At 63.2% G+C, this 15,619-nt stretch overlaps 1 protein-coding gene across 1 annotated transcript; it reads left to right on the forward strand.

The window, feature by feature from the left end:
- The first annotated feature begins 555 nt into the window (after positions 1-555).
- SNTA1 (syntrophin alpha 1) lies at positions 556-14,465 on the forward strand. The gene is made up of 8 exons (XM_082491014.1): positions 556-910; positions 3,800-3,985; positions 10,945-11,143; positions 11,236-11,443; positions 11,512-11,642; positions 12,853-13,049; positions 13,139-13,326; positions 13,628-14,465. Exons 1-8 carry the CDS (start codon positions 619-621, stop codon positions 13,718-13,720), a joined length of 1,494 nt encoding a protein of 497 aa, XP_082347140.1. The 5' UTR covers positions 556-618; the 3' UTR covers positions 13,721-14,465.
- The last annotated feature ends 1,154 nt before the right edge of the window (positions 14,466-15,619 follow it).

A 15,619-nucleotide genomic window follows, 5' to 3' on the forward strand; every position in this document is an offset into this window, starting at 1 on the left:
CACTGGGAATGTGGGTCCCCCCTCCTGTGCCCCATCCCAGGCTGGAACAAGGAGCACCAGGGAGTACTGGGGGTCCATGTCCCCCTCCCAGTGCCCCATCCCAGTCTGCAGAAGAGAGGACCGGGGACTCGGGTGTCCCCCCACCTCCCCGTGCCCCATCCCGGGCCGGAGTGGGAAGCACCAGGGGGTCTGGGTCCCCCCCCTTCCCGTTCCCCATTACGGTCCGGAGCAAGGAGCACCGGGGACTCGGGTGTCCCGCCCCCCCCGCGCCCATGCCCCATCCCGGTCCGCAGCGGGGATCACCGGGGAGCACCGGGGATCACCGGGGGTCCGGGTCCCCCCCCCCCCGTGCCCCATCCCGGTCCGCAGTGGGGGTCACCGGGGGTCACCGGGCGTCCGGGTCCCCCCTCCCGTTCCCCCTCACCCCGGTCCGCAGCGGGGAGCCCCGGTCCGTGCCGGTCCCGGTCTCGGTCCCGGTCCCGGTCCCGGCGGGGCGGCGCGCAGGGCGGTGCGCGGGTGGCGGGGCAGCGCGCGGGTGGCGGGGCGGCGCGCGGGTGGCGGGGCGGCGCGCGGGGCGCGGAGCGGAGCGGAGCGGGGGCGGCGCGGCGGGCGCGGAAGATGGCGGCGGGCAGGCGCGCCCCGCGCAGCGGACTGCTGGAGCTGCGCGGCCCCGGCGGGCAATGGCTCCGCGTCCTCCTCACCCTCACCGAGGACGTGCTGGGGGTCAGCCCGGCCGACGGTACCGGCCCCGGTCCGGGTCCCGGTCCCGGTGCCGCTGCCGGCGAGGCACCGGCGGCGCAGCTGAACGGCGGCGAGCCGGGCTCCGCCGTGCCCGAGGCGCTCGCCAACATCAGGCGTACGGTGCGAGTCGTCAAGCAGGAGGTGGGGGGGCTCGGCATCAGCATCAAAGGTGAGGGTCGGGGTGGTTTTTTGGGGGGGGGGGTGTCCCGGGGAGGTTTCGGGGGTCCCGGTGCCTCCCCGCCACCCCGGGACCTGTTGCTGCCACTTTTCCCAGCAGTTCACTCCCACGCTGGGAATAAAACCCCGCGGGGAGGGGATGGGATGGGATGGGATGGGTGGGGGATGGATGCGGAGCCCGGGCAGGGGCTGGGGTTGGGGTTGGGGTCTTCAGACCCCAGCCCCTGTGCAGGACGAGGAAGGGGGACGCGTGGCAATGACGGGACCCAAAATGTTCCCAGGGCCGGGAAAGGGCAGCGCTTTGGGGTGCAGTGGTCACCCGCCAGCCCCTGCCCCGGCCAGAGCGGGGGTCCCCGGTGTCTGGGAGCTGGAAGGAGACCCCCCCCACCTCTTTGCATGCAGGGGTAGGCTGCTGTCCCATGGGGCAGCTGGGACGCGCTGGGTACCCGGGGACACAAAAGCTGCCTTTTTCGCAGCCAAAGGGAGGGCTCTGCTGGCGTGTCCTTGTCCCCTCTGTGCCGCCGTGCTGAGAAATGCCCCTTTTAAACTGTCAGCGAAAAGAAGGAGAGGATTGTGAAGCCCTTGGAGATCTCCAGGCATGGAGATCTCAACCTTGGAGATGTCCGCTGCCGAAGAGCTGAGCCCTGGGGAACCTCTGTGTTCTCATCCTTGTTTTTCCCTCCCGAGCTGCGCCGTTCCTCGGTGACTCGCCTGAACTTCAGGCTGGAAACTTCTTGGGGCAGGGACGGCGTCTCTGCCCGCCTTTGCTTTTCAGGCGGCTCCGAGCGCGTTGGAAACTCGGCGAAAGGAGGAGGAAAACAGGCAGCAAACAGGCAGGCAACGGGCTGGCGCGGTGCGTGGGCAAGAGGGCTCGTTGCCCCGTGTGCGGGCAGGGCGGGCAGCGGGCTCGGTAGCCCCCTGGGATGGCTCTCGCCTCCTGACGTGGCTTCTCTTCCCAGCTTGGAGGTGACGCGGCTGCAGCCTTCTGCTCCCTCTGGAAGTAGGGAGGTTTTGCCATGTGGATATCCGGGAGCTGGGACTAGGTCGAAACGGTGCCGCTGGGGTGCCCGAGCCTGCCAGCCCTTCTTTTTGGGAAGCATAAAGCCCCCGTCATAATAACCCCTTGGCTGCCAAGTTATTGCTAGCTGTGTGGCTCTCCCAGGAGAGGAGAAACATCACTTGGTTCAGTTAAAACTTTATTTTGGCCATGACATATGTGGAAATCAAGCAGTCGCCATCCAAACTGGGAGCTAGGAGGTGTTAGCGGTGGTGGGGCAGCCCTGCCGGTGCCCCCGCCGCTGCTGGGGGACAGCATCGCTCCTCCTCAACCGGGCTGCTGATGCTGCCCCGGTAAACAGCGCGCCAGCCCCGTTTCACCCGGGGATGCTTCGCCGCAAACTGGGGCGCGGGTGAGGTGTCGGCGGCGAGGGGACGGGCGCCGTGGCTGCCGGGTGGCCTTCCCCTGGCTTTTGGGACAGCGTGTGGGGGGGGGGGCTCTTGGTGCAGGCAGCCCGGGTGAGGAGCCACTGTCATAAGGACGGGCTCGGCAGCTCGGAGCAGCCCCCACGGGGGCCTCCGACAGCTGATAACCGGAGCCCTCGGAGGGGCTTGGCAGGCGTCTGAGCGAGGAAATGCCTGTGGCAGCGGCTGGGAGCAGCACTGGGGCGGGTGGTGACAACAGGCTGGGCTCAACATCTCCCTCCGGGATGAGAGATCATCTCACGGAGGCTCCTGGGGACAGGGCACGTTGGGGGGGGGCTGCCCCTGCCTGGGCTGGGGGTCGGCTGTAGGTGCTGCTCTCTGGCACGCAGGCAGCGACGCTGCCGGGATCTCCATCTCCCCGCGGGTTCAAAAGTTAATGTGCAAATTGATCTCCTCGAGCCGCCGGGAGGTTTGAATAGCATCCTTTTAGGCTGGGGAACGGGGAGCGGCAGGTAAATAGGGCTACTGTGCGGAGAGGAGCAAACAGCCGGGTTGGTTCACTTCTCCCTGGCTCTTTTGCCTCTCCAAAAACGTTCAGCTGTCTTATCTATTTAGATCATGAAGTCCTTGGAGCGGGGATGGTTGCTCAGCACACACGAGTAATAATGCAAATAAAGACATGCTTCCCTGCCAAAATTGATGGGGAGATGGCCAGGGTATGTGTTCGCTCTGCGAGGAAATCTGCGACCGCTTGGAGTGGTTTTGGAGCAATCATAGAATGGTTTAGGTTGGAAGGGACCTTGAAGACCACCTAGTTCCAACCCCCCTGCCTTGGGCAGGGCCACCTCCCACCAGCCCAGGTTGCTCCAAGCCCCGTCCAACCTGGCCTTGAACACCTCCAGGGATGGGGCAGCCACAGCTTCTCGGGGCACCCTGCGCCAGGGGCTCACCACCCTCACAGTCAAGAATTTCTGCCTAATATCTAGTCTGAGTCTCCCCTCTTCCAGTTTAAAACCGTTCTCCCTGGCCCTGTTGCTCCCCTCCCTGATCAAGAGTCCCTCCCCAGCTCTCCTGGAGCCCCTTTAGGCACTGGAAGGGGCTCTAAGGTCTCCCCAGAGCCTTCTCTTCTCCAGGCTGAACCCCCCCAACTCTCCCAGCCTGTCCTCCCAGCAGAGGGGCTCCAGCCCTCGCAGCATCTCTGTGGCCTCCTCTGGACCTGCTCCAACAGGTCATCTTTGCTGTAAAGCCTCGTGGTATATTTTGGCTACTGTGGTTGTTATGAGTGTGCCATGGGCATCCGAGGAGATGGGGCAGCGGGCTGTCCTGGGATGGTGTGGCCAAGCACTGGGAGAAGGGCTCAGCCTCACTGGGGCCGGCGGGTACCTGAGCATCCCTCTCCCCACCCACTCCTCTGTGTGCTCCGACAGCCGCAACCGCTTCGTTTCTTTTCTGTTTCAAGGTGGCCGAGAGAATAAAATGCCCATCTTGATCTCCAAGATATTTAAGGGGCTGGCAGCGGATCAGACCGAGGCGCTGTACGTGGGGGACGCCATCCTCTCCGTCAACGGGACCGACCTGTCCGAGGCGACGCACGACGAGGCAGTGCAGGCGTTGAAGAAGACGGGCAAGGAGGTGGTCTTGGAAGGTAGGAGACGAGGGCGCGAGGGAGGACGCGGGTCCTGCTTCTGGGGGGCTGATCCCTGTGTTTCCCAGCAATGTACTGGGAGCACGGGGATGGCACATCATCTGCATATCTATTTGCATACTCTTTCAAATGGAAAACAGCGTGTGGAGACTGGTTTATCTGCTCATCCGGAGAGCTGAAGGTAACTGCTGGGATCTCCCTCCAGAGAGGGAGAGACACGTGTGCCACCGCTTGATGCCCAGCGGCTCCGTCTCCCCGCTGCGGGACCACGGGTGGGCAGTGATGGGAGGCGTGGGGACGGGTTTTTGGCGTTTGCAGCTCTTCTGTCCTGTGGCATCACCCCCTGAGGCTGTGGAAACCTTTTTTTCTGCTTTTCTTGTGGTTTTCATTTAAACCTGCATCCTCAGCGGGAGCGGGGCTGCGCGGCTCTGCGGGCTTAGCACCAGCAGGGAAGGGGGTACGCCAGCACCCCGCTCCTTGCTGGGCACCTTTTGGGTTGCCGGGGTGGATTTTGGGCAGGTGGGAGGAGCAGGCAGGGTGCAGGCAGGGCCAGCTCGGGGGCGCAGCCGCAGCAGCTGCCTCCCCCCAAAATCTGGCAGCCGAGGCTACAAACATCCCGGGGATCACAGCCTTTGAGCCTTTGCTGTCCCAGGGGAGACTGGAGCTGGTCCCCTGGGAATGGGCTCGCTCTTGGTACCGGGTGTCTCCCAGCCCCGTGGGGGATGGCGCACTGCAAGAGCGCCCCCCCCCCCCCCCCCCAGATTCCCCCTGGGGAGTGGGTGAGGGCTGGTGGGTTTGGGCTGTGGGAGCCCTGAGGCAGGGATCCCGCTTTTCTCCCGTTATCCTTCACATCCCCTCTGTCTGTGCTTGTCCTCCCTCTGCCAGCTCGGCCGGGCAGGGGGTGAGCACCCAGGATCTGTCCCCCAGGAGGGGGCCCTTCCCCTCCCCTCCCCACCAACCAGCCCCTGGGCCACCCCAGCTAACCAGGAGGGTCTCGGCACTGGAGACCCTTCCTGGTGCAGTTGTGGGGCTGCAGACCCCAAAAAGGGAGTTTGTTTTATTGGGGGGGGAGCGCTCCGGGCTCTGCTTGGACAAAGAAGAGCTCTGTGTCTTCTGCTGCCAGCGACCGCCATGGCTTTTGCTTTCCTGCGCCTTCCCCGGATTGTCTCAGCTCCAGATTCGCATTTTTAGCTTCGCTCAGCCCTTTCTGCTGTGGGTTCCTCCTCTCCTGGGAGCCGCAGGACCACGGTTCAGCCGGAGGAATGTGCTGCTCTGCACAGCTGCGGGGAGCAGATAGGGTTGTTGGTGGGATTGGGTTTGATTTTTGTTGGGTTGTGTTTTTTTTTTTTTGACCAAAGAGAAATACAAGAGCCTCTTTCTCTGGGAGTCTGCGAAATTCCTCCCCGTCGCCGCCGTTCTCGGACCACCCTCTCTCTGTTATTTTCTTTTCATCCTTTACTTTGGCGTGGGTTTCCTTTCTGCTCGAGGTCCTGCGGGAGGTGGAGATGAGCTGCCCTTTCTTGTAGAGAACAACTTCTCTCCCTGGACCACCTCCTCCTCCATCCCCCTGGGGAGCCGGGCGCTGCCAGGTTGCCCTCCCAGCTCAGCTATGACCCGCTGGGCTTCTTAATTAATTAAAACTCCCAGCAGTTACCCTTGGGAGGAGAGCAGGGCTGCGCTGGCTCCCACCACGACACGCTGGAGGCTTTGTGATTAGTTTGTAGCTGATGCTGTTGGGCTCCTGCGGCGTGATGGTGCTCGGGATGCTGTAGGCAACAGCCGGAGCGGGGCAGGGGTCTCTGCTGCTCGTCCGATCACGGACATCGGGTACACACACAGTGCGTCTCTATCTCCTCCTCATTTTGGGTTTGCTGGTGTGGTACAGCCCTGCCCGTGGAGGATGGTGGGGCCGGCACCGTGGCGTGGTCCCCAGCGGGCTGTCGCTGCCCTGCGGCGGTGACGGCTCTCCCTCGGGACTGGGTGTCCCCTGCCTTATACCCGCCACCCCCGTGGCTCTCCGGGCTGCGTTCATTCCCGGTTTTAGGAGGTTTTAGGGTAGTTTGCATGCGGCGTCGCAGCAGGTAACATAAACTGAGCGAGCTTGCGCCTCCTCACGGGGCGGTGGGCTGGGGTGAGACTCTGCAGAATGGCAGAGGTGGGAGATGATTGCACTGTAATTTGAATATCGGCAGGGGCTCCACGTGCCAGGTCTCGCCCCCGGCCGCTCAGCTTGGCTTCTGGCTCCGGGGTGTCGTTGCTGGCCGGGCGGGAGGACACACAGATACCTCCCGGTGTGTCCTGCCAAGATTTTTTTTTTTTTTTTTAGACGTGCCAAACTACTCTCTTGATATTTGCAGGAGGAGTTTGAATGTATTTATATTACATTGTTATTTTGGGGAGAGTTGCTTTCCCTTACCTTATTTTTCCCTTGATGGTTTTTTGGTTTGGTTTTTTGTTTTTTTTTTTTTTTTTTTTGCATTGCTTGGTATCCAAAGACCCTCCACGGTGGGGGAAAGGCTGATAAACATCCTTCCAGCTGCCCCGGGAAGGGCTTTGGTGCCAGGAGTGGTTTTCCTGGCGAGGCCCCTGTGCTGTATCGGCACTGGGAGAACTGGGAGCAGTGGGGAGGAGGATGCCGTGGGCATCTCGCCTCGGTGGCATCCCCGGGGCTCTCCGGCTGCAGGGCAGCTCCTGGGGCTGTTGCGGCTCTCCAGGACTCGCTCGGCCAAGTAATATCTTGGAAGTTTGAAATTCGGAAAGGCTAAAGGGAGGTCGGTAGAGCGTGGTGCTGGGGATGCCCAGCTCTGGGAAGCCCAGGCAGTCGCAGAGGGTGGAGATGTGTGTGGTGCGAAATGTGAAATACCCACCAAGTTTAGGTGACCCCGGGGGTAAATAACACGTGGTGCAAAATGTAAAGGGGTTTGGAGCAGCGGCGGGTGGTGGCAGCTGGGATCGGTGTGGTTCCCTGTCGTTGCCGCCCTTTGGAGCTCCGAAGGGCTTCAGGAGAGAAAGCCCTGAGGTGGCCTCCAGCCCTCTGTGGGACACTGAACTGAGTGTCTTCTGGCAGACCTGGCTGTCCTTGGGGTCTGAGCAGCTGGGCTTTGCCCTTGGCGACGCTGTGTGTGCTGTCATGGTTTAAACGTGGTAATGAACCAAAGCAGAAGGAGTCTTTGGACCTCCCCTGGGGACAAGTCAGAGAGATGGTGAAGGTCCGCATCCTCCTACCTCCTCTGCACCTCGCTGCTTTGCTTTCCCTGGGGAGTTTCCCAGGGACGTTTCTCCTCCCGTGGAAACATGGAGAGTTGTCCTGTGGTCTCCTTGGGATCACTCAGCCCATGGGTCACTGCTGGCGATGCAGCACAGGGGAATATTTAGGGAAGGGCTGGGGCACAGCATGTGGCACTGAGAGCTGGAACAGGGTCCTGGGGCAGGAGGGACAGCGGTAGCACCCCCACCCTGCAGCATCCCATGGCATCCTCCTCCCTGGGGTAGAAGGGTTTGAGTTGGGGCAGTTGGGACCAGCAGCTGCTGCCTTGTTGGTGCTCGGGGACGGTCCCTGGGTGGGATGCGGGATGGGGCGGTTGCGGTAACCCCTGTGTCGGGCGTTTTGGAAGCAGGTCACAGCATCATCTCTAAGTTTACAGGTCGTTTCAGGATGTCTCTTTGGGACGTCTGTTTGCTGACGCCCCCACATTTCACACGGTAGTTTTGCATTGTTAGTCCTGAGGCAGAGAGGGACCGGCTGGAGATGGGCTTAGCATCTCCTTAGGGCCAGCGCTGGATCTCCAGGACCTCTCTGGAAGCCTCCCTGATGTGGTGGCCACCCGTACGGTCGGACCTTTTTTGACTCGTGGTGCTGTGCGGATGCTGCGAGAGAGCTCTTGGGGGTGGGAAACAGCAGGACCCATCCTACCCCTGCCCGGCAGTGCCATCTTAAACCTCTCTGCGGTGAATCCATGCCGTGATCTCCGTGCTGAAGCAGAGCGTGCTGGCACCGAGCTGGTGGCCCGAGCAGCGGGTGGGTGCTCTTGAGCCTGTTGCTGGGCGCCCGTGTGGCTGGGGCTGTTTTCCTGGCTGGAGGAAGGTTTGTGGCTCCTCGGCAAAGCTCTTTGGGGTCCGGAGCTTGGCTTTGGGTGGTGCCGAGCCACGGGCACGTGCGTGGGGCAGGTCGTGGATCGGGGTTGCAGGAGTGTTTGGATCGGGCTTGTTCTCCGTTCTTAGGAGGGATGAGCTGCTGGAGGGGGAGGATCTGTTACCCAAGGAGTAAAACCAAGGAATTCTGATGGTTTTACCCCTTTCCGGAGTGCTGAGGAGACAAAAAAAACCCCAAACCCTGCAACACAGAGAGAAGAGCAGGGCAGACCTCGGGCTTTTGGTTAAACATGTCCCCCACGCAGCTCGCCGCAGGATTCGGGGCACACGGGATGCTCCGGTGATGCTGCGGGTTTGGGAGCTCCTGTGCCGTAACCCCTCTGCAGAGGGACCGTCCAGGCACAGGTGGCCACAAGCAGCTGCTCACACGTGGCCTCCCCGGAGGCTTTTGCTGTTCCTCCAAAACCTAAAATAAAGTGTTAGTCAGTGCAAAGCCCTGAGCGGTTAAAGGTTCTGTTTGTCACCTCTCCTCTGTCCTGGAGAGGGTCAGTGGGACAGGCTGTCTCCCCAGGGGAGCAGGGAGCCCACGTGGCTTCGGGGGCCACCTGGATTTGCGCAGTAGCCACCGAGAGGGCTGTTTGCCTGCTGAAGGTGGCTTTAAGTCAACGGCAGCGAGGCGGTATTTCTGCCGAGTGATTTTTGGAGGGTGCTGGCTAACAAGGAGAGGGCAGCCAGCCTGGGAGCCCCGGCACCGCAAGATGTTAATTAAAAAAAAAAAAAACAACAACAAACCAATACAAAAATTCAAGAATTACAATTGCCAGTAGCAGAGATGATGCGTAATGTGGTCTGAGTTGTTTGCTTTAATGGGATGGAGGTAACCAATTAAATGCGTTCAATAACAGGCGATTCCGGGGCAGCGAAGGGACCGGCAGAAGTGTAAGTCCACCGGCTATAGAGCCCGTGCTGGGGTCGCCGGAGGAGACGGCAGCTCCCGTGGGATGGTGGCCCAGCCCTGGTGGGCAGCCCACTGGGGAACACCGCAGCCTCCAGCACATCCTGGCTCCCCGTGCCGGCTCAGGACCCCCCCCGCCATACTGCGGGAACCCATTGGCACTTCGTCACCAGCCTTAAATCCTCCTTAAAGCCGTGTGCCACAGAGACTCGCTCACGCTGGCCGTCGCCTAGTTCTCCCTGCCCCGTCCCGGCCGGGGCGCTGCTCCTCTCCTCCAGGGAGGAGATGTCCGTCGGGACGTGACCCCACCACCACGCAGCTAATGCCGGTGACGTCCTCCGCGTGCCCGGGCAGCCGCGGGCTGGCGCGGGGACGCCGCTCGGGTTTCAGCGGCTGAATGCTATCTTTCTGAACTCCAATTAGTTCCCAGGCACCGGGATAACGGCCCGGCCCCGCTGCCAAGATTAATGACTTGGGGTAAAATCCAACGCAGCTCAAATGCCTGCGGGAACGCGGCGGCTATTTATAACGGGAGGCGCGGGGCACGAGGCTGGTGGCCCCACGCCGCCTCCTTGGCCCCGGGGCCACCGCGGGGTAACTCGACCCACGTGCCGCAGTGGCATCACGGCCATTTATAGCTGCGTCCCGCTGGGCCCGGGCAGAATGGGGTACCATGGGGGGGCTCTGCCTCCCCGCTGTGCCCCAGCACCGCTCGTGTGCGGGATTTCGGGATGGGGAGGCTTTGGGGAACTCGCTGGGTTGGGAACAAAGGTGGTGGGCAGGGGAGGGATGGGGATGGTGGGCTCTGCGTGCAGACTCTCTCCTGGTGGGAAAAGGGCTTTTTGTTCTGGCACAAAATCAGGCTGATGTGGCGTTGCTGCAGCGATGGAGCTGGTCCACCAGCCGGCCAGTTTGGCTGCCGAGCCAAGCTCGTGTCCCCCCTCTCCTGCCACCCACGCCACTGACTTGGACCTGGAGCGAAACCAGCGGTGACGGCTGGGGACACGGCGGCAGGCACGTGTCTGTCCCGTGCTGTTGTCCCCACGGGCGACCAAAGGGAAGCCCTTCCCCAGAGCCACCAGCCCGTCCCACGTTACCCCCAGCGCAGAACCATGACTGGTCCCATGGGGGCTGCGGTGCACGGGGCGCCTCCCCTGCTCAGCCTGAGTTTTTTGGCTGGTGCCGCCGACCTAATTTTCGGGATGTAGCTACAGGGCCCCATCAATTCCCGGTGGCTTTCATCTCCCCTAAACCTCGGGAACCGTCTCTGAGGGTGCTGGCTCCGGAGCCGGACTCGTTGGGGACTGAAAGTGGCTTTCTCGTCGCCGGTTTGTAACTCCCGGGGCAGGGCTGGGCGAGCAGGCGGTGCCAAGGCTTTTCCTGGGGCCGAGCCATGGTATTTGAAGAGTTGTTCCCAGTTGGCGTGGAGGGGGGCGGGGGGGACCGGCTGTACCAGCACAGTTTGGACTGTGTAATTTTGGCTTGGGACTCCTGCCCATTCCCCGCCCCCTGCCTCCCTGTGCCGCCCCGGGGACGCGATGAGGCTTGGATCTGGGAACTGATCTGGGTTAAAGGAAAGAAAAAAGGGGGAAAAGGCCATTTTTACCCCTCCCGGAGGGATTCCTAGGCTGGGGTGGTGGGGCAGAGGCACTGGGAGGATCCTAGGTGTCATGTCACCCTCTGGTATGACCGTGCCCACCAGTGCCGTCCCCTCCTTGCAGCCACCGGGGTGCTGGGCAGAGGACCCACCGCAGCACCCATGGGTGATGGCTCTGGGGAGGTAACGGAGGAGGCATGGGCTGCAAGGCAGGTAGGGTGCAAGGGGTTTCGGGGGGTGGATGGGTGCTGGTGGGCAGGATGAGGCCACCATGGCCAATGCCATGCCCTCAACCGGGTGCTGCCTCTCTTCCAGTGAAGTACATGAAGGAGATCTCCCCCTACTTCAAGAACTCCTCCGCGGGGGCGACGGTCAGCTGGGACCCCTCTCCCACCGCCCTGCAGAAGCGATCATCCCCCCTCCTGCCCCCTCGGGAGCTCCGGGAGGGCAGGACCGTGCCTCTGAAGATGTGCTACGTGTCCCGCAAGTGCCTCCCCGCCGACCCGGAGCACAGGTCAGGGCATGGTGTCAGGGGGTGGCGATGCCACCGCGGCGCCCTGGGTCACCGAGGGCCGGCGGGGACCCAGCGGGGCCGTGTCCCTGCAGGTACCTGGAGGTGTGCTCGGCGGACGGGCGCGTTGCCCTCTTCCTGCGGGCGAAGGATGAGGCCACGGCGCAGTCGTGGCTCAGCGCCATCCAGGCCAACGCGGGCGCGCTGCTGCCGCGGGTGAAGGAGGAGCTGCGAGCCCAGCTGGTGGGTGCCGGCGCGGTGGCCGGACGGGACATCAAGCACGTGGGCTGGCTGACTGAGCAGGTAACCCTATGTCCCCTGCCACCCCATGCCACCACACTGCCGGTGGCCCTGACCCCCTCCCCTTACAGCTCCCCAGCGCCAGCACCAGGAACCTACTGGCCGTCCTCACCGAGAAGGAGCTGCTGCTGTACGGTAGCCTGCCGCAGAGCCGCGACGCCCTGGGCAAGCCCGTGCACAGCTACCCCCTCATCGCCACCAGGTAGGGACCACCAGCCCAGCACCCTCCTGCCCTGCGTGGGGGACAGGGTGGCGGTGGTGTCCAGGAGTGGTGGCAGGGGCTGGGGTCAGGGCAGAGCCCCAGGGATGATGGCAGTGCCCCAGGGTGGTGGCAGGGACTGGGGATGGTGGCAGGGGCTGGGAGAAAGGGCAGAGCCCCAGGGATGATGGCAGTGCCCCAGGGTGGTGGCAGGGATTGGGGATGATGGCAGGGGCTGGGAGAAAGGGCAGAGCCCCAGGGTGGTGGCAGGGCACTGGGGGTGGTGGCAGTGCCCCAGGGGGGTGGCAGTGACTGGGGATGGTGGCAGGGGCTGGGGGTCAGGGCAGAGCCCCAGGTTGGTGGCAGAGCTTTTGGGATGATGGTAGAGTCCCAGGGTGGTTGCAGGGCCCTGGGATGATGGCAGAGCCCTGGGGATGGTGGCAGTGTCCATGGGTGGTGGCAGTGCCCCAGGGATGGTGGCAGGGTGCTGGGGTTTGGTGGTAGAACCCTGGGGATGGTGGCAGGCAGTGGGGATAGTGGCAGTGTCCAGAGGCGGTGGCAGGGTGCTGGGGTTGGTGTCAGGGCCCTGGGATTTGACAGTGTCCAGGGGTGGTGGCAGGGCACTGGGGGATGATGGCAGTGCCCCAGGGTGGTGGCAGTGACTGGGGATGGTGGCAAGGGCTGGGAGTCAGGGCAGAGCCCCAGGGATGATGGCAGTGTCTGGGGGTGATGGCTGGGGCTGGTGGCAGGGCACTGGGGGTGGTGGCAGTGCCCCAGGGATGATGGCAGAGCCCCAGGGTGGTGGCAGTGTCAGGGGGTGATTGCAGGGGCTGGGGTCAGAGCAGAGCCTCAGGGTGATGGCAGTGACTGGGGGTGGTGGCAGGGCACTGGGGGTGGTGGCAGGGGCTGGGGATGATGGCAGCGACCGGGGACGATGGCAGGGCACTGGGGGTGGCGGCAGGGCACTGGGAGTGACGGCAGTGCCCCAGGGATGACGGCAGTGCCCCGGGGCCATGGCGGGGTGCCGGTGCCGGGAGGGGCGGTTGTTCAACGCGGGGGGAGCATCCCCGCAGGGTCCGGCCGTGGGGGGGGGGGGGACCACACAGGCATCCGCGGGGCTGCAGCGCCCCCTGCCGGCCGCGCCGCGACACCGCCGCCGCGGAGCGGTGCTGATGCGCGGGTGCGGTGCTGATGCGCGGGTGCGGTGCCGCAGGTTGGTGCACTCGGGGCCGGCCAAGGGCTCGGCGCTGTACGAGGCGGAGGTGTCGTTCGCGCTGCGCAGCGGCACCCGGCTGGGCGTGCAGACCCACCTCTTCAGCCTGGAGAGCCCCCGCGACCTGGCGCTGTGGACCCGCCTGCTGGTGGATGGCACCCACGGGGCCGCCGAGCTGGTCCAGGAGGTCTCAGCAGGTCAGTGGGGAGCCCGGGAGTGGGGGGTCCGGGTGGTGGTGGTGGTGGGGGGGGGGCGTCCGCCCTCTCACCCCTCTCCCTGTCCCCAGCCTGTACGTGGAAGGGGCAGGATTGCACCCTCTCCATCCACATCGACAAGGGCTTCACCATCTCCACCACCGAGCCCGGGCTCAGCAAGACCATCCTGCTCCAGCAGCCCTTCGAGAAGCTGCAGATGTCCTCCGACGACGGCACCAAGATGCTCTACCTGGACTTCGGTGGCCCGGAGGGAGAGATTGTGAGTTGGCTTTACCCTCAACCAACCCCCACCCACGCTCCCACCGGCCCCGGGGAGAGAGGGGGAGCAGAGCACCCACCCTGCGCATGGCACCCATCCTGCCTGGCACACCGGGGTGAGGCACGGCTCCTCCACCCACCCCTGGCTGCACGCGGCCCCCGCCATGCACAGCCCTTCCCAGCGCCCCAGTAAGGCTCTGGTGGGGTTTGGTGGTCGCTGCCCTCCCCGCCGCGAGCAGAAAGGTGGCTGCTGCGGGCACAGCCCTTCCCGTTGCCAATATCCATCCATTCCTTTCTTACAGCAATTGGACCTTCACTCCTGCCCCAAAACCATCGTCTTCATCATCCACTCCTTCCTCTCGGCCAAGGTGACCCGGCTGGGGCTGCTGGCGTGAAGAAGGAGCGGAGCGCGGGGCAGAGCAGCCCCAGCCCCCGGCCGATCTATGCACCTCCCTCCAGGCCAAACCCAGCCCCACGCCATCCCGAGGAGACCGGGGTCCCCACGCGGTCACACCAGCCCCGCCAAGGAAAAGCACCCTCCGGCTGGGAAACACAACTCCCATGGTGTTCGGGGGCAGCAGTGGGGTGAAATCCCTCTTGGATGGCATCACCGGGACTTCTGCGGTCCCTTCTTCCCCTCCTTCCTCCCGCTCTGATGCTCGGCGGCGGCGGGAGAAGCCCGGTTGGAGCCCGGGCGCCGCACGGTCGTCACCCCAGTGCCTTGTGAGATGATATTTTCTGTACAAAGAACCTGTTTGTATCGATGTTTTATATTTATATCGCCCAGTTAAAAATGCTGACGCGGCAGCTCTCGCCCTCCTGGCCTTGGACCCCCCCGGAGAGTCCCCGGGTCCCGCAGCACAAGGACGTGTGTCTGTCCCCAAGACAGACGACCCGAGCGCTGGAGACCGGAGCCGGCTCCGTAAGCGCTTGAGAGACGGGAACTGCAGATCAGCTTTATTTGCCAAAATTTTTCTGTATTGTACCGAATGATAGGAACCACTTTTCTTTGTCGGAGTTGGACGGTTTGTTTTATTTTGCTAACTCCGGGGTCACTTTATGTCTCGGTTTAGGGGGGAAGGTTGTCAGGTGGCTGCTGGGAAACAACTTCTTTAATGAACCAAAAGATTCTGCATGAAAACGCCTTTTTTTGGGGGGGGGGGGTGGGGTGTCAAATAAACATTGCAGATGACAACCAGCGGGAGCCAAGATCTGTCTCCTGGTTTCGCTGGGAGAAGTAGAAAAATCTCTCTGTGGGTGATACCTGGGCTGTGCCTCGGGGTGTCTTCTGTTGGGGGAAGGAAGGGTTTTGCTGTGGGACTTTGCTGTGAGCCGGAGGCGTTGCTCTGGGAATGCTGGGGACCCTGGGAGGGTGGTGGTGGTGGTGGGGTTCAGATGGGGGCAAAAAGTCTTCCGAGGCACCTGACACTGTGCCAGGCCACCAGGCTTGGAGCGTTGTTCCCTTCGCGTGCCACCCTTGTTGGTGAAGTCAGGCATGAAGGTGGGTATGGTTACGGTGTCTGGGGGCTCCCGGCAAGCCGGTATTTACTGAACGCTTCCCGGTGATGCAGCCTGTCCTTGCAGCTGCCCAGCACCGACGCTGCGTGCGGACACTGGTCCTCGAGGTGTCTCCGGCGGGAGCCATCAGCCACCCAGCGGTCCCCCATCTCCTTGGGGATGGTGCCACACCGGCGCTGGGAGCTACTGGTGTGGTTTAATGAGAGGTTTTATTCACTGGCGTGTTTGTACCGGGCTGTGGGATGTGCTAAGCCCTGCGCCCCGCGGCAGCGGCAGAGCTCTTGGCGCAGCGTCCGCACCCGCACAGGGACACCGGGACGGGGAAGGGCCACGTTCGCATGGCTGTGCGGTGCCAAATTCAGGGTTAACCTCCTCCTTTTGTCCTGGTCCTGTAGGTGGGGGAGCCCGGAGCCTCCCGGGGAATTCCCCAGGGGAGAAGGCTACCGCTCGGGCTGGGGGCTGAGTAATAGCAGCTGATGAGCAGCAAAATAATAATCATTTTTAATGATAAGTCACGCATCGTGTTGCGCTGTACGGAGCCCATCCCCGGCGCGGCGCTGATCGGAGCAGTGGGGCGCGTCGGCAGCGCGGTGCGCGGGGCTACAGCCGGCGTTCCCTTCGGAGCCTCGTCCGAGAGAGGGAATCCCCCTCTCCCCGCATCGGCAGTGGGTGAAGCGCTGCTCCCTGAGGCGCTTGTTAAGCAGAGGTGGCACTTGTAGGCACCACTGGGAAATTAATGATTGGCCTAACGAAGATGAGCCGGTCCCCGTCAGACG

Source organism: Vanellus vanellus (genome assembly GCF_965231255.1).
Source record: "Vanellus vanellus genome assembly, chromosome: 15".
Classification (NCBI taxonomy): Eukaryota; Metazoa; Chordata; class Aves; order Charadriiformes; family Charadriidae; genus Vanellus; species Vanellus vanellus.